We start from the raw sequence: 18,425 nt of genomic DNA on the forward strand, positions 1-18,425 counted from the left end.
CTATTTTACTTCACGTCAACTATCTATATCTCGGCAAATACAACAAAATCGTTTTGGGGCACTTTTATATAGAAACTCCCAAGAATTTAACCATTTCAGCTCTCTGTGAATGCTTTACTTTCATTTTAAAGCTTTTTTCTTTTAAGTACCTAATTTTCCTCTTTTTAAAAAAAAATTGTTGGAACATTTCCCCCCTAAATAATCCAAAAAGAAGATAAAATGTATATTTAGACACACTTTTCTGAACGCTTCAGGGAGCTGCGACTGACGGGATTGGAACACGGCCTCATGTAATTGAAATAACACATATTTTTGAAACATTGTGTTTTCCATCCACGAGGTTAAAAGGACACCTTTGGAACACTTTTGGCTGAATCTAAATGCTTCAGATCGTCCTGATGAAGTTTGGCAAAGTTGTCGTCAAGAAGGTGTTGAACTTTAGTTCCTCGCTCGAAAACGTAACTTAAACAGATTTAATCGCAGTTCTGAAATACAGTCGTCTCTCAGTTCTCTGTTAAATTCGAACCAAGACCAAAGATGGCGTCACGATTCTCGTATGATGGGACGGTCGGAAATGTGTGCAGTGGCCTTTTAAAAGGCAAGATTGCAAGTATCTAGTTTCTATTCTGCGATTGCTTCGACTTCTCAGTACTTTCACGTGACTTTCCTTGTGACTTCTCCAGTTCATTAGATGTTTGACGGTAAACTCAGACGGCGGCGGGGCCAACTATGTGCCACCCACCTGCGCCAGTTTCTCAAAAGTGCCAGATCCATTTTCTGCATGAAAACAAATCTGGTGCTTTCGGGGGCCGTCGGTATCTGATTGCTCGCAGTTTTTCCCCAAACTCTCGAGTCGTCGCGGCGGCGGTGGTGGTGGTGGGTGGACGTGTTTTGGAGACCAACTCTGAGCCAAACTGGATTAACGGCCAGACAGGAGAATTTGGAGGTGGCCGTGAGAGAGCGAAGCGCCGGTCGCCACACGAGGAATCTGAGGGTTTGCTTGTTTCGCTTGGAGGAAGTGCCGCAGACGGCACTGACGGATGTGTTCGCCTCTTACTTCAAACCACATGTCGGCTTGTGTGCGCCGCTCCGGGGGTCGTACCGCAGCAGGTCTGCCTCGATGCATTTTGCCTCGCAGCTTCAGCCGGTATTTACTTTGCTTGCGCTTCATGTAATGACATCATGTAACTGCAGTCAGGAGACGCATCTGTTGATGACTAAAATCAGGACCAGAGCCAAAATGTGAAAAGTGCAGTTCGAGAACAGAAAGCAGATCCGCTTTGTTAGACATGGATCTGTTGAACGTTTCGTGCAGTTTTCGCATGTGGTTTAAGGAGTTGTCTGATTTGACCATAAACAAAATACAGGTTTAGAATTTTCCCTTTTGATGTCTTTTTTTTTCTTCCCTGTTTTGAGAAGAAACTGAGGACACACCGATACCACTTTTTGGAAGAATGAGTACTGAAATAAGTACTAGCCTTTAGTGGTATAGTAAATATCAGTAAAGTACTGATACAGTGGAGTACTGATACAAATACTGTTTTGCATGTGATATGTAGCCTCGCTGGTGTGTGAGCCCTGATTTCTTTAACATGTAGCATTTAGCATGTAGCATCACTTGTGTGTGAGCCCTGAAACTCATTAGCATGTAGCATGTAGCATCGCTGGTGTGTGAGCCCTGAAACTCTTTAGCATGTAGCATGTAGCATCGCTGGTGTGTGAGCCCTGATTTGTTTAACATGTAGCATTTAGCATGGAGCATCGCTAGTGCGTGAGTCCTGAAATTCCTTAGCGTGTAGCATTTAGTATTGCTGGTATGTGAGCCCTGAAACACTTTAGCATGTAGCATTACCTGTGTGTGAGCCCTGAAACTCTCTAGCATGTAGCATTACCTGTGTGTGAGCCCTGAAACACTTTAGCATGCAGCATTACCTGTGTGTGAGCCCTGAAACTCTTTAGTATGTAGCATTACCTGTGTGTGAGCCCTGAAACTCTTTAGTATGTTGCATTTAGCATCGCTGCTATGTGAGCCCTGAAAATCTTTAGCATGTTGCATGTAGCATCACTGGTATGTGAGCCCTGAAATTCTTTAGCATTTAGCATGTAGCATAGTTTGTGTGGGAGCCTTGAAACTCTTTAGCATGTAGCATTTGCCATGTAGCATTGGTGGTTTGTGTACCCTGAAACTCTTTAGCATGTAGCACAGCTTGGAGTGAAATCCTCCTGATCCAACACTGGTATCTGATTACTTTCTTACTTTATCTTCTTGCGCTCGAGGATTCTGGGATTATTCTTGCTTACCTTTTCGTCTCGACGTTTGGCGCCACAAAGCCAGCCAGACCATTTCGTCAAACTACCTTCCTTAAGCTTGCGCTCCGACAAGTATACTGTCGTCCAGGGTCCAGTATTTTAATAAGTGTGACTCTTGAGTACCGAGCAACCCTTTCATGCCTCGATCCGCCTGAGAGGTGGACTGAGGTCGAGGTCGAGTGTGAACTCACTGAGGTTTGCCAAGTCGGTGGTTGCCTTTTACGCCACTGGAATTATTCGCTGGATCGTGAGCGAGATGTGAGAAGTGCAAAGTGTCTAAATCTGAGCCGTCAACGCCGAACTTTAATCAAACGCTCATGACGTTTTTTTCCTCTTTCTGTCCAACGTTCTGTCTCGTCAGTGCTGCAGCCAAGAGGCACAGCAGGAAAAGGAAGGTCTGCGTTTCCCTCGGTCTTACTGAGATGTTCTAACGGACGACGGCCAAACCGGTCAGCTGAAGTTTTGAAAAAATGTCAGGTCATTTTGGACAGAGTAGAAATACTTTGATCGTTTGATGTCAAGATGTGGTGAAAAGGGAGGGTTCACCCTAACCCTTCTACGTCTGTTGATCGAGGAGCGAATGAGGATCCTCCCAAAAGCTTTTAGCATTTTCAAAAAGTTGCATTGTTTCTGTGGAGACAGAGTTGGAATACTTCTAAAAACGTGTGTTTCCTATAGAGGTGGAATCCAAGCTTTTTCAAAAGGTTGCATTATTCCCACTTCGATGGAATCGGAACATTTGCAAAAAGTAAAATTTTTCACAGGTTCTACGGTCAGCAGTGAAGCATTTGCAAATAGTTGCGTTATTTCTTGCTCCCACAGAGACTGAGCATTTGCAAAAAGTTGTTTATCCACGTTTCCACGGTCTCTGATTTTTATAAAGTATGTCCACTTGTCACTGCGACTGAATCGGAGCAATTTCAGAAACTTCCATTTCCCCACCTTTTCTACAGAGACTGAGTCTGAGCATTTACCCCCCCAAAAAAAGGACTCAAGAACATTGGACGGCGGCTGATGGCGGTCATTAGCGCCGTTTACGTTGCCGGAGAAACTTGGCGTTGAGATCTAAGCGGCAGGCTAATAGCTACACGGACAGGAATCCAGCTAGCAGACAAGTATGAGCTCAGTGTTTCCATGCAGCCGACTGCATCTCGTTCTCTTTTTTTGTTGTTTTTTTGCTGTAATGCTGAGAAAACAGAATTTTAAAAAACGAGCAGAGGATTAACAATGGTCGTTAGAACATAAAGTGTTTTCAAGCTTTGACGTCATCGCAGCTGAACAGTGACTGGATTCATGACTGTTTGCTTTTCAAATTGCTTTAATGGGCAAAAATTAGCACAGTGAGATTGGACGCAAACCGACAGTGACCTCGGGGGTGGGGGAGGGGGGGGTATAAGCAACTCTTTCTCGAGGTAGGAGAACCAAAATAGCAGCACAAAGTATAATTTCTTAAATTTGAAGCAGCTGTGTGTTGTTTTTCTTGCCTTTGCCTCGGCCGGTGACTCCAACTCCGTTAAACCCCAATGCATGTTTGTTCACATGTGCATGAGCAGAAGGAACTATTTTATCGCGGCGGTCAGATGCTCAAGCGACTGCGCTACGTCGCCTCGGACCATTTCTGCAGGAGGGAATCGGGACCTTGAAAGAATACTTCGGTCGTTGGCCAAATTGTTTTTGTTTTTCTGGACTGTTGCAGGCTTAAGGCCGCGACACGCGTCGCGCAACCTTTGGTCGACGCAGACGGAGGATAACAATCGTGGCGAAATGTTAGGTCTTGCCTTTTAATCCTCGACTCTCATTGTCGTAGGTATTTTCATTTTCATGCGTGGTCTTTCTTTTATCGGTACTTTGTATGAAGGGGTTAGTGCTTTTATGGGTAGTCAGTATCGCAAGTAGCTAAATGTGGTACTTGTATCGGTACTTGGTATCGGCAAGTGACTAAAGGTTATTACTTTTATCGGTACTCTGTATCGGCAAATAGCAAAGGCTTGTACTGGAATCGGTACTTGGTATCGGCAAGTGACTAAAGGTTAGTTCTTTTATCAGGAAACCGGGAAATTTTAATTTCGCAAAGTTTCTCCCACTTTCTCAACTACTAACCCCCCCCCCCCCCCCCCCCCCCCCAGCTTGAGCTTGACCTGAGGCGACGCTGGCTGAACCGACGTTCAGACCCGACCCCTCAAATACTTGTGCTCAGGCAAAGAATGCGCCGAGCGGTCCAAGTCAAATGAGAACTCTTCTCCTCTTCTTGTGCTCCGTTTCTGAACCCACCAACTCGTCCGCGGCTCCAGTCGCGGTTTTCGCTGCATGATCTCTCTCTCTCTCTCTCTCCCTCTCTCTCTCTCAGCTCCACCTCCCAGCAGCCAAAAGCCAAACCCTCAGCGGGGGCTGCTGCTCGGCGTCGGTCCCGGAGCCCTCAGAGCTCTGGGATCCTCTGCAGCAGCAGCACGGAGGTAAGTGATGACCCGTCAGGTTTTCATGTTTTGGTTGGTAAAAACCACCACCTGACGACCTGACGACCTGCGACGACGAGCGCTAGGGTCGTCGTCTGGGGGGCGTCACCTTCGTATCCTTCCTCTGCACCGTCCGACTGCAAAGGGATCGTTTCCATTCCGTCTGGCTTTCTCTTACAATTTTTTTTGAAGGAGGGTGGGGGGGGGGGACGACGGCGGGCGCCTGACTGGGAGAAAGAAAAGCAAATCCAAAAAAGAGACACCTGGGAGGAATAACTCGGGGCTTTAAGCTCGTTGAAATAAATGCCGAGCGTCTTGACAGGATTTAGCACCGGTTAACGGAATGTCTCGACACTTTTCGATCTTTCAGACGCACGGAGGAGAAGACATGAGGTTTTCAGGTCAGACATCATAAATACCAGGGGGAAAAGAAAAAAAAAGAATTTCAAAGGGATTTCTGGCCGCTTGGTTTTTTTTGTTTGTTTTTTTTTGGATTGGGCAAACTTCTTGGCAACTCGTGTTTTTTGATCTCCAGCGTTGATTCTGGACTACGAGTGTGCACCTGCCAGGAAACCGCCGGGAATCCCGTCTCCTCCTCCGACGTGGATTAATGGCAACGGTTGGACTTTGGTTTCTTTGGCACAGAAATAAAATTCCTCTGTAAAGTCGTTGGACGTGTTGGTTCTGTCGCGCTTCACACGGAGGCCTGATGACATCGTTTATGAGATGAGGCGTTCAAGGTCTAGTAGTTGATTGTGTATAATTTCATCCGTAATGTCGTCTTTTGTACGATAAAGCTTTAAGTGAAGTTTGGTGTTTACACAGCAACGTTTTGAAAACCATGTCAGTTTCCACGGCAACACTGACAACGATGTCATGTGGGTGTTGATTGCTTGTTTTTGTAATGAAACTGATCACACAAAGAGAATAATGCGTTGTAAACGTCAACAACTGGAGAGCACATGTTCTAGTGGACAGACGTCCAATTAATTTGGATTGTTATTATGGTGACTGTCAAAATAAAAGTACCAAGTCCCAGGAGGATATGGACTGGGAGTCATGAGACACTGGAGGAATGATTGTTCTGATTGTCATCTACTGAGCATGTGCAGCAGCAGATTTGAAATGTTGCATGTTCCCCCAGAGGAGGGGTGGAAGCGTGTTCGAAAAGTTGCATGTTCCCCTGTTTCCACGGAGACCGAGTCGAAGCGTCTCCTCAGACATGGACCATTTCAGAAAAGTTGTGTATCCCGGTTCTATGGAGACGGAGTCAGCATTTTCAAAAAGATGCATCCCATCCATTTCCATTAAGTCTGACCATTTTCCAAAAGTTGCATTTGCCTCATTTCCAGAGTCGGGGGGATTTTCACAAAGTTGCGTTTCCCCCCCATTTCCAGGGAGACCGGTCCAACTCTGAGACTGAGCTTTTTCAAAAGGTTCAGTTTTCCTCCATTTCCAAGGACTATTTCAGAAAACTTGTGTTTTCCTCGTTTCCACGGAGTCGTACATTTTCAAAAGTTGCATTGGCCTCATATCGGTACTCGGTATCAGCAAGTTGCTAAAGGTTTGTACTCGTATTGATATGTGGTACTGGCTTTGCTCAAGGATGGTGCTGAGGATTTGCCTCGTTACCATGGAGACAGAGATGGAGCCTTTTCAAAAAGTTGTTTTTTTACCGCTTTCCATGGAGTCGAAGTCCTTGCATTTTTGTCGAGCATCACATTGAGAGCAGTTTTCAAAAAGCAACAACAGTTTTTTGCACTTTCACTTGAAATCGTTGCCGCGTCAGTTTAAAACACAGGTTACAGTTACAAGTACAGTTACAGTTACTGTATGTTGCTCGGTGACAGTCTGCTCACCTGTCCTGGACCACGAGTTGCATAAACTGCTCCAGGACATAGATGAATCCTCAGAAACTGAATTTTGGCTTTAAATAATCTTCAACGCTTTCAAAATATTTCTACTCCATGGAAATGGGGGGAAAACTCAACTTTTTGAAAATGCAACTTTCTGAAAATGCTCAGTTCACGTAAAAACAGGGAAGAATTCAACTTTTTGAAAACATTTCGACTCCGTGAAAACCTGGGGAAAACGCAACTTTTTGAAAATGCTCCAACTCAATTTCGATGGAAAGGGGTGGAAATTGCAACCTTTTGAAAATGGTCCGACTCCATCTGCATATAAATGGAGGCCAGTGCAACTTTTTTAAATGCTCATTTTACCTGTAATTGGGGAACCATTCAACTTTTTGAAAATGCTTCGACTCCATGGAAATGGGGGAGACTATTCTTTGAAAATGCTCAGACTCCGTCTTCATGGAAATGAGGCAAAATACAACTTTTTGACAACACACTATCGGCATAGACTGGAAAATGCAACTTTTTGAAATTGCGTCAAAGCATCAAATGTTTTATTTACTTTTTATTTAAACGGCAAAAACCTTGAGATTAATACCCAACTTTTTGAAAGCGCTCCAACTCTGGAAATGGGGAAACGCATAACTAAAATTACAGCGTCGAATTTTACGGGCTTTTACCTGAACGCCTCCGAGTCGTAGTTCTTACGACCCCTCATAAATCATCCTCGGTACAAAAAAACCCCAAAACATCTGGACGGCAGGGAAATCGGAAAAGGAAGGATCGTTTTTCTCCGAGTGACACATTTAACGGGGCGACTGCATAACGCATTAAGCTAACCCCAAACCGTCGTTCGTATCGCGTTACCGGTCGGGCCGCGTGCTGCAGCGAAGCCGTGAACGATCCCCGGGACGACTTTGCAATCTCAATAAACGTACCGAAGTAGGAAGCGTTCTTGCGAATGCAGAAAGAAACTCGGCGAAGGCCGAGGATTATAAAGAGCGAAACCGTCGTGGGAGCCATTTTTCAAAATCATTCCCGTCCTCCAAGGTACTTTGGAGTTTTCGCTCGCCTGGAAGGTTTCATATGTCCTATGAGAGTCGAGGTCTGTTTAGACATTTATCCGCCGCGTGAAGCACTTGAAGGCTTTTCTTCAAGTCTCACTCAGCAGGTCCAGTCTGAAAACACTCGCATGAAAACTTTCTCCATCATTTTAAAGTTTAGACCCCGTTTCCACGACGACGTTTCCATTGAAAGCGCACCGTTTTTGTGTTTACCCGACAACGTTTTTAAAACTATGCAGTTGGCACGTGAGTTCCAGGAAAGTCACACTTTCCATTGTCTCCATGGAGTGCGTTTTCATAAAGTTTTCTTCCATTTCCAGGAAGATGGAACATTTTCAAAAAGTTGAATTATCCCTGTTGACATGGAGAAGGAGTCAGTGTTATCAAAAAGTTGCATTTTCTCCCATTTCCTCGGTGACAGAACTTTTTCTAAAAGTTGTGTTTTCCCCCATGAACATGGTGAAGGAGTCGGCGTTTTCAAAATATTGCGTTTTCTCCCATTTCCACTGAGACGGAGCGTTAAAAAAAAAAATGCTGTTTTCCCCTGTTTCCACAGAGACGGATTGTTTTCAAAAACTTCCGTTTTCAACTATTTCCATGCAGATGGAGTTGGAGCATTTAAAACAAAGTAGTTTTCTCCTGTTTCCACGGAGACAGAGGATTTTCAAAAAGTCACATCGAATTGTGAAAGTTTTCTGAAATTACACAAAAACTTGAAAGCGTTGCGTAAATGGGACGTCAAAGTCGAGATTTAACTACTATAATTATTGAGGACACCTTAGTATAAGCCACACCCATCAAATTTTAAAAAAGCTAAAAAGAAAGTTTGGAGTTACGTGATGCACCGGAACGCATCACCCATGTAAAACTCCACCAATCAGCCCCGTTCTGTTTAAGTATGTGAAAATATTAGCGGCTTATCATCTGGAAATTACGGTAAATCTAACAAAGATGTGTATAAAGTGTACAAAGGAGCAGCTGAATGGCGACTCGGAGACAAACGAGAGTCTGAACCGGTTCTTTTCCCGATCCACCAACTCCACGAAGCGTATTTACGCAGCTGCGACCGTGCAGAATTCCCTCCGTGGCGTCTGTGGCTCCGGCGCAGTGTAAGTGATCGTATCTGATTATTGGCCAAACATTGTTGCCGCTTGTGAAAACATCCCTCGGCGAGCCAGAGCAAATATGAGGGGCGGCGAGAGAGAAATGTGGCGGAAACCGCAAGGACGTTGGAACCGGAGGGCCGAAAGCGTCTGGAAGACGCTCCTTTCAAGCGTTTCCTTCGCGCTGCGCGAGTTTGTGGAACACGTCCGGTCAAATAAACTGTCCTCAGTGTAAATATGTCGGGATTCCAGGGAGAAAAACCCCCCCGAAGTGATTCTGATCCGCTTCTATCCAGCCGCGATACTCAAGAGCTGAAAGGGGAAATCTGACATTCTTTCCGTCGACGGGTGAGACAGAAGTACGTACTCTTTCGTTCGCGGTAAAAGGTCAAAGGAGGCGTGAGGGCGCGACTTCCTCCCGGTTTCCGATGGTTTGTTCCCGGGTCAAAAATGAGCCTTTTCAGTCTCGAGTAGGTGTGAAGGAATGCGGAGGAGCGAGTGGAGGAAGACAAAAAAAAAGAAATGCGAGGGATGGGAAGAAACCTGGAAGTGTCAGTTGACGATTCGGGATAAATCACCTGCCTGCAGACGGATCGGGCCGCTCTGGAATCCGACGGCGTGCGAGAGAGAGAGAGAGAGAGAGAGAGCGACGCTCCACTGCAGACGGAGGAGGAAGGAAACCGGAGTCCGGGATTTCATGACGCGGGGAAACGACGGATCCAGGAATGTTTGAAACGGCGGAGTCGTCGGGACGCGTTAACCTCGGGTGTAGGAATCCTGGCCAAGTGGCACCAGAGCTAACGGAGCAGTACCAGCAGCAGCGTTGATACATTATCACCCTTTTCTTTTTAAAAAGAAAAGCGCCTCCCGCTGTTTCCAATGGAGATGGAGTCGGCACGTTTGCAAAAAGTTGCGTTTTCGCCCATTTCCGCAAAGATGGAGCCGGGGAGTTTTCAAAAAAAAAAGTGTGCGTTACTTCGCATTTCCACAGAATTGGACCATTTACAACAAGTTGTGCTTTCACAAAAATGGAGGTGGAGTGATTTAACAAAGTTGCGTTTCTCACTGTTTCCATGGAGACTGAGTTGGGCCAATTTCAAAAAGTTGCTTTTTTCCACATTGCCGTGGAGTTGGAGTAATTACAAAAAGTTGAGTTTCCCACTCTTTCCACGTAGCCGGAGTCCGTACATTTTCAAAAAGTTGCATTTTCTTGAAGATGGAGTCTGAGTATTTCCTCAAACTCTTTTTTTTTTTCCTCGATTCCACAACGTCGGAGCATTTGCAAAAAGTAAAATTTTACTTCGCTTTCACGAAGCTTGTTTCAGCGAAAAATTCAGCAGCAGCTTGTTTACAAAAAGTTGCGTTTTACCCCCATTCCCATGGAGACTTTGTCGAAGCATTTTCAAAAAGTTGCATTACTTTAGGTTTCCACGGAGTTGGAGTGTTTACAAAAAGTTGTGTTTTCACGATGATGAAGTCAGGAAGTTTTTAAAAAGTGACCTTTTTTTCCCCCATGTTTCCATGAAGTCTGAGCATTTACACAAAGTTGCGCTTCCTGCTGTTTCCATGGAGACGGGGGGGCGTGCAATATGCCAACGACATTATTTTCAGTGTTTCTGCCGGGTAAACTGGTTTCAAAACATTGTGGTGTAAATGCTCGAGTCGCTCAACAACAATTCTTGCGGTTTTGGCTGCTTTTAGAAAAAAACAACAAAATAAAGTTTTAATGAAAGATTCTCTCCAACTCTGAGGTTTAGGAAAAATGACAAGCAAAAAAGAAGTTGGTAAATGAAACCACTCATAAAGTCTCTTCTCCTCACAGAATAAGGTTGTTGTTGTTGTTAATAAGTTTATTATTATTTATTATTCTCCACACATTCTGGAAACAAGCCAAACCAAATCTGAAAATAAGCCGTATATCAGGGGAACAGTGAAAAGTGAAAGTGAAATAATGGAACTGTTTTTTTTTTTTCAAACGTCTTCCTGGGTTGAACTTTTTGAAAATGCTCTGACTCCATGTCCATGGAAACGGAGGAAACTGCAACTTTTCGAAAACACGCCGTCTCGTTGGAAACGGGGAAACGCAACTCCTTAGAAAGTAAATAAATAAATTAAATTTAAAAAAACACCCCGAATTCCTCTTTGTGGAAATGAAGGGAAAATGCTCCGTCTCCATGGAAACGGAAGAAAACGCAACTTCTCAAGAACAAGTCGTCTTGTTGAAAATGGGAGAAAAGAAAAGTTCTTAAAGAAACCACGCTCCGAATCCATCTCCAGGGAAATGGTGGGGGTACAACTTTTTGAAAATGTTCTTACTGTCTCCATGGAAACGGGGGGGGCACAAACGCACCTGTTCTACTCTTTTCATTACATAAATAATCAACAGCACCGCCGAGTGTCCCAACATGGAAACATCAGTGTGTGTGCATACACGCAAAAAACGTTGCCTCATATTGTAGAACACGTGGGGATGGCGGCTCGGTGTTAAAAACCTCCGTCCTGTGTGAAAGGTCATCTCCTGACATTCATTTTTTTTTTTTTTAAGTATTTCTCTCAGCTGGATCCCGGCTGCCGTCCCAGACGAGTGACGTCGCACCAGGTCGACACGCACGGGTAGAAAAATAAAAACCCAACGTCTTGATGGATCTCGTTCGGTTTTAGGAAACACAAACACTGCTGTCAACGCGGTTTATTTTCACAGCGTGCTCATGGCGGCACATGTTTAACGGATTACGCTCGACACCGCCCGCATCCCGTGCGGCGGCCTCGAGTCGACATCATAATAAACACGCACTTAACGTCCAAGGCGATTGTTTACATGCAGGATCGGTGTTTCCTGAGAAGTGAAGGTCTGGGTTTTCACTTCATGGACAACTTTTGTAGCGTTTCGGGCGTCTGTTTACGTGAGCCACTGAAAACACGTTGTGAAAAAACGTGTTTTTACTAAAAACGTGTAATTACTCCAACTCCATGGCAATGTGGAAAAAAGCAACTTTTTGAAATTGGCCCAACTCAGTCTCCATGGAAACAGTGAGAAACGCAACTTTGTGAAATCACTCCACCTCCATTTTTGTGAAAACATAACTTGTTGTAAATGGTCCAATTCTTTGGAAATGCGGAAAAACTGCTTCCCAAAGTGGAACTTTTTGAAAACACGCCGTCTCCATGTAAATGTCGGAAAACGCACATTTTGGAAAACAATCCGATCCCGTGGAAATGAGAACACAACTTTTTGAAAACTACGTAGCAGAGAGAACTTTTTAGAAAATACAACTTTTGTAAAGCACACCATCTCTGTGCAAGCGGGGGAAAATGCAACTTTTTGCTCCGACTCTCGAAATGGAGCAATTCAGATTTTTTTTTTAAAACTCCATATCCGTGTAACTGGTGGAAAATGCTACCTCTCGCGACAGCAGATGTCAAAATAAGACTCCTATAGGTCCAACGTGTCGAAACTTTATTGTGAATGTGGTTAAACGGCGTTCGCAGATTTCTGTTGAGTTTTCAACATCGACCACAGCAACAAGGTACGCAAAAGGAAGTCGGTCACCAGTTAACAGGGAAACGACTTAATCCGAAACACCGACTGCTCCCGTCCGATTAGCTGCGTTCCAAACTGGTTTTGGGGTTTTTGAAGTACTTAACGCTTCTTTTTACTCCCCTCCCCCGCTGCAGAAAATGTCGGCGGTACCTCTTCGCTCCCTCCACGTGCTCGGCGCCATGCTCCACCTGTGCTTGCTCCACCGCGCTGACGGCGGGGCGTATTACGGACCGAAGCAGCCGCCGCCAGTGGTCCAGCCTCTGCCCCAGTACAATGACGGATTCCCCCAGCAGCAGTTCCTGGGGAACGAGATGCCGCACCTGCCGTACAGCAAAGAAGGGCCGCTGCTGCCTCAGTATGGGAAAGAGTTTCCTCAGCTGCCCGTCCAAAAGGGCAAGGACAGACCGCTGATGTTACAGACCGATGGAAAAGGTGGGTGTTCACACGTCCTCTCGACTTGACTTGATTTAATGGGTTCTAACCTGTGGGTCGTTTTTACAGGACAGACGTTCCTCCGGGGAGCTAAAGGTCCACCTCACCCCGTCCCTCCTGATGGCTTGAGAGAGGGCCCCCAAGGAATTCAGGGCCACCCAGGACCACCGGGATCACAGGGCCCCATGGGGCCTCCAGGACAGGGAATTCCAGGTGTGCCAGGAAAGCCGGGGCCGCCGGGCCCTCGGGGCTATCCAGGAATCGGAAAACCTGGCGTGCCGGGCTTGCCAGGAAAACCCGGAGGACCTGGTTTAGCGGGACCAAAAGGTGAACTCGGTCCGAATGGTGGCGAAGGACAAACTGGGCCACCTGGGCTTCCTGGGCTTCCAGGACCAATAGGACTCCCTGGGATTTTGAAGTCAGGAGGTCAGGGTCTACCAGGACAGCCAGGGATTGTTGGGGAGCCTGGCCAAAAAGGCCTGGCTGGACTTCCTGGTCTTCCTGGTCCTAAGGGAGACAAGGGATTAGGCCTCCCTGGTCTTCCAGGTTTAAAAGGACCCAGTGGACCATCGGGTCCACCTGGAAATGCTGGAATTCCTGGCATTGGTAAACCGGGTCTCAATGGTGTCCCTGGGCAAACAGGTCTTCCTGGTAAACCTGGTTTTCCAGGAGAACCAGGATTGGCAGGGTCACCTGGGGAAAGAGGACAACCAGGACTCCCAGGCATACCAGGAATTGGCAAACCAGGGAAAGATGGTTTCCAGGGTCAGCCTGGGAACTCTGGTAGTAAAGGAGAAACAGGACTTTCTGGTTTACCTGGCACCCCAGGGTTGCCAGGATATGGTAAGCCAGGGTTTCCAGGACCTCAAGGTCATAAGGGACATGCAGGACTTCCCGGACCATCAGGCCCAAAAGGAGATAAAGGAATTGGAGGTATGCCTGGGGTCATTGGTCCTGCCGGCCTTAATGGAATTCCAGGCCCCCCAGGTCCAATAGGGCTTCCTGGTTCTCTCGGCTTCCCAGGACAAAAGGGAGAAGATGGTGCTGGGGGGCCAAGAGGAAATCCTGGAGCAAAGGGTGAAATCGGGACTCCTGGTCTTCCAGGACAACCTGGAAGGCCAGGAGAGGGTGGACAACCAGGACCAAGGGGTTTGCAGGGTCCTACTGGCCCCAAAGGAGAAGCTGGTATGAAGGGCTTACCTGGTTCATCTGGTGCCCCTGGAATGTTGGGACCAAGAGGAGAAGGGGGGCAGTCAGGAGACAAAGGTCACCAGGGACCACAGGGTATTCCGGGACTTACAGGGCCGGGGGGACCAATTGGACCTCCTGGGCTACCAGGACCAAAAGGTGAAGTAGGCCAACCAGGCAAACCTGGTTATCCTGGCGAGGGGAACACAGGACCCTCTGGTCAGATTGGTCCCCAGGGCAGCCCCGGGCCGAGCGGCCCTCCTGGGCTTCCAGGGCAACCAGGACAACCTGGTCCTCCAGGACCGCCAGCTGCCTATCCTGACCTCGGCGGGATCCTACCTGTGAGCGGCCCGTATGCCGGCCAAAAACAGGTTTATCAGAAACCCAAGAACGGCGCTGAGGTCAGTGGAAGTGGGATGGAAATGCCGGCGTTCACGGCGAAGCTCACGAATCCGTTCCCTCTGGTGGGCACCCCGGTGGTCTTCGACAAACTGCTGCACAACAGCAGGCAGGATTACAATCCTCAAAATGGGATTTTCACGTGTAGCGTCCCTGGGGTCTACTACTTTGCGTACCACGTCCACTGCAAAGGAGGGAACGTTTGGGTGGCGCTGATGAAAAACAACGAACCCGTCATGTACACCTACGACGAGTACAAGAAGGGATCACTGGACCAGGCTTCGGGAAGCGCAGTGCTCCCGTTACGAAAAGGAGACACGGTGCACATGCAGCTACCGTCTGACCAGGCGGCTGGACTTTACGCCGGTCAGTACGTTCACTCGACGTTCTCAGGGTACTTGTTGTACCCCATGTAATCAAAAACTGAACAGAGTGACGCAAGGACAGCCACACTTCGCAGGTCCAATGGAATAGGTTCCAGCCAGTGTCCGCAGACACTCATCGTAGAAACGTACATCATTGAAATACTCTTTACATTACATGTATTTACATATATGAACAGCAACGGCAGTTTTGAATGTATATAGTGATGAAAAACAAGCGCGTTTTTAGGTCAAGTCAAAGAATTCGCCCTATGAAACACTTGGTATTTAATTTATGATGCTTTCTTGTATCGCGACGTGTCGCCAAGTGGTCATTGAGCCGTACTCGTCTCCGGGCGTTAAGATGCGTTTCAGGTGATCTGATCACAAGTGGCGAGTCCTAAAATGTGTACAGGAACTGGACCGCTTCCCGAGGTGGTCAAGGTCTTTGTAGTGTGACCGGGGACGAAATACATCGCTTGTAAACTTGGTCAGTACGCACCACCTTTTCGTTTAAGGGAACGCGCAAGTCATTTAAGAACCTGGACGTCCATGCCTGGAGGGTACACGCCAAGTACAAGTGAATTGCCCGGATGTGTCCTGGCTCCGCCCACATTGTCAAGAATGCATCAAGACTGGACTTGGGAAGCCAAATTACCCATAATGCGTTTGGCAAGAGATGGCGGAAATGCAGTTCTCGTATCTTTCAAGACCGTATTTCGTAGAGGTAGTAACACAATCTGACTTCATCGCACGATATGGACAATTGTAAACGGTCTTCCGTAGGGGTTCAGATCACCCGAAACGCATGTTGACGCGACAATTTTTGCAGCAATTTTTGTGCCATAGACCATTATGAAAGTGGTAGAATGTACAATTGTATTACTATTATGGGAGCTGGATCAAATGTTCTGTTATACAACATCCATGTATGCCAGTATTGGACACGGGTCTGAATAGTTTCGAGCGTCACAGGGAAGAAAGAGCGAACTGGGAAATGTTGATGAGTCAAACTCTATGTGATTATAATTGCTTTGTACGTCTTTTCATCCATCATCTCGTCAATAAACATTTCTCAAAATGTCACTTCATCGATGGATTCTTAATGGGAAGTGGTCTGACCGTGCTGAAGGAGATGAACGTCTGTCATTTTTGTGTTCAGTCATCCAATATTGTTTGTTTGTTCTCCTCACCCTGGGCAACGCAACGTGTACAGGTAAGAATTATACGCATTTGCGAAAAGTTGCGCGTCTCCCCATTGCACATTGATGGGGCGTCTACAAAAAGTTGCACTTGTCCGTGTTTTCATGAAAATGGAAAGCAAAGCGTTGCGACTTTCCTCGAAACTGAGGAGCCTTTTCAAAAAATTGCATTTTAAAGCTTTTAAGCTTTTAAAAAAAAAAAAAAAAAAATGTTTTTCATGGTTTCCATGGAAACTGAGTTGAAGCGTTTGTAAAAATTCACGTTTCATCTCTGTTTCCCTGAAGACGGAGTCTGAGCCTTTTTTAGAAGTTATTCTTTTGTTTTTTCCTCAATCGAAGGGTTTGCAAAAAGTTGCATATTGTTTAAACACACTGACATGTATTTATGGGAATTTTAGACTTTACGAACTTAAAGCATCCAGCATTTTTCACATTTATCTCGCATTTTTTGAGCGGGGGAAGCGACGACACTTCAGGGGGAGTATAAAATCCATTAAAAATGCCTGTACGAGTCTGACGTGCGGAAATATAGGCCGTTGGGGTTTCTATGGAAACAAGAAGGGGCTGCTGCTGGATGACGGCCCCATCTCAAGTGTATGGGATTCCGAGAGATCGTGACGTTCTGTGGCTTTAAGGATAATTCTTCTGCACCGGTTAAAATCTCCCGCTGAACCGTCATCACTCAACTCACGAGTAGAGTTTGAATAAGACATCTGGTTTCAATGGTTACAATTTAGAACTTCATCCCAACAGATTGTGGCTCAGAGAATTAGTGTAGTTTCTCTCTTCAACCACCAGATGGAGACATGTTACAATCTTAGAGGAAGCAGAGTTTCAACAAAAACCACTGACGGCTCCTAAAATCCAATGGTGCAAATCGGTTGTGTCTGTATTCTAGAAGGCAAATAAACTGAAGGGTGTCTGTATATAACATTAGTATAATTGTGAAATACACAGTATTCAGTTGCAGGGCTGCACTTTTTAAAAGTTTCATTTGTTTGCTACAAAAATGTCCATGACATATTACATTTAAACATTTTTACTGGGATTTTAATTTATTACCAATACATTTATTCACCTTATGCTCAACCTATCATTAGGAACTCACTGGAATAATGAAAAATATATTTTTAAACTACTATGGATAGTTAAAACCAAGAGTTTTCCCACATTTTACTGCAAAATGTTTTTAAAATTATTATTCAAATAATCCCTGGTAAGGTAATTTAGATTTGCTCCACATTCTTTATTAATCTATTAAATGGCAAATGCAATGGGGAAATTCCTGCTATTTAAATATCATTAGTCATGTATAATTTAAGAGGGAATATTTGAGCTTTTTTCATAATTTGTATTTGTTTATTGGTTTGTTTGTTCAATTATTTCAATTTTATTTTAAAGAAATTAAGTTAATTCAATCCATCTCGTTGATATATTAATTTATTTGTTCATGGATTCACTTTTAATCTGTGACAATTTGAATATTAATTAATGTAATTAATTTTAATTTATTGTCCTGAATAAGAAATGCAGGTAGATATTGAAGACAGACAGGCAGGTGTGCAGACAGACCCCCCCCCCCCCGGCCCCCCCGGCTATCTTTAACCCCTGGCAGCTCATCCCACATGTTGAGCAGAGCTCCAGGAACTGCAGACCGCTGAGTCGTAAATACTTCTGCTTTTAAACCCGCAGAGGAGGAGGGTCAGGGTGTGTGTGTGTGTGTGTGTGTGTGTGTGTGTGTGTGTGTGTGTGTGTGTGTGTGTGTGTGTGTGTGTGTGTGTGTGTGTGTGTGTGTGTGTGTGTGTGTGTGTGTGTGTGTGTGTGTGTGTGTGTGTGTGTGTGTGTCTTCATGACACCGCCCTGGCACACTGCAGTGGAAAACATTTGCATGGTTTCACATGGCGGCTCACAAATCACTGCTCAATAAATTTCAAATTAAAAAAGACTTTTCTCTCGCCCCCCTCGTGCCGATGATTCCTCGCCGGTGTAGTCCACGTTGTCTCCGGCAGGAGGTCCATGTTGTATTCCTGTCTTGTTACAGTGAGTTATGAGAAGCAAAATCTCAGATGATTTACTGTTTAAGAGCAATGAAGGTGATGCAAAGACAGAAATGTCACTCTGGGGGCCATTATGCAATTTTGGGGGGGTCAAAATGTTATATATTTGGGGTCAACATGTTACTTAAGGAGGTCAAAATGTCATTTTTGGATGATAATGTCTTTATAGGGGTCAACAAATAATGTTATGGTATTAAAATGTCAGTTAATGGAGTTGAAATGTCATTTAAGGTTAAAAAAAAAAAAAGGTATTGTTGTAAAATGTGAGAATGTGATTGTAGATCTTAAAATATCAACAATTGAATCCACTATTGAAATAGAGAATTATTTTGGGCAATGATTCAGGTTTTTAATTGCATTTATTTATTTATTTTCCATCATTACGATTGTGCTGTGTGTTTTGATCTCTTTATTGTGGGTTTTTTTTTTTTTAATGGAAGCACCTTCATATATGAATC

The 18,425-nt window shown here is 45.3% G+C and overlaps 1 protein-coding gene across 1 annotated transcript; it reads left to right on the forward strand.

Moving 5' to 3' along the window:
* Positions 1–4,645: 4,645 nt before the first annotated feature.
* Positions 4,646–15,794, forward strand: LOC308147461 (uncharacterized protein). Its single transcript, XM_080519600.1, has 3 exons — positions 4,646–4,763; positions 12,462–12,759; positions 12,829–15,794. The coding sequence occupies exons 2-3, from the start codon at positions 12,465–12,467 to the stop codon at positions 14,760–14,762; spliced, it is 2,229 nt and encodes a 742-aa protein (XP_080375726.1). The 5' UTR covers positions 4,646–4,763; positions 12,462–12,464; the 3' UTR covers positions 14,763–15,794.
* Positions 15,795–18,425: the final 2,631 nt, after the last annotated feature.

This window comes from Blennius ocellaris (genome assembly GCF_963422515.1).
Source record: "Blennius ocellaris genome assembly, chromosome: 24".
In the NCBI taxonomy this organism is placed as follows: domain Eukaryota; kingdom Metazoa; phylum Chordata; class Actinopteri; order Blenniiformes; family Blenniidae; genus Blennius; species Blennius ocellaris.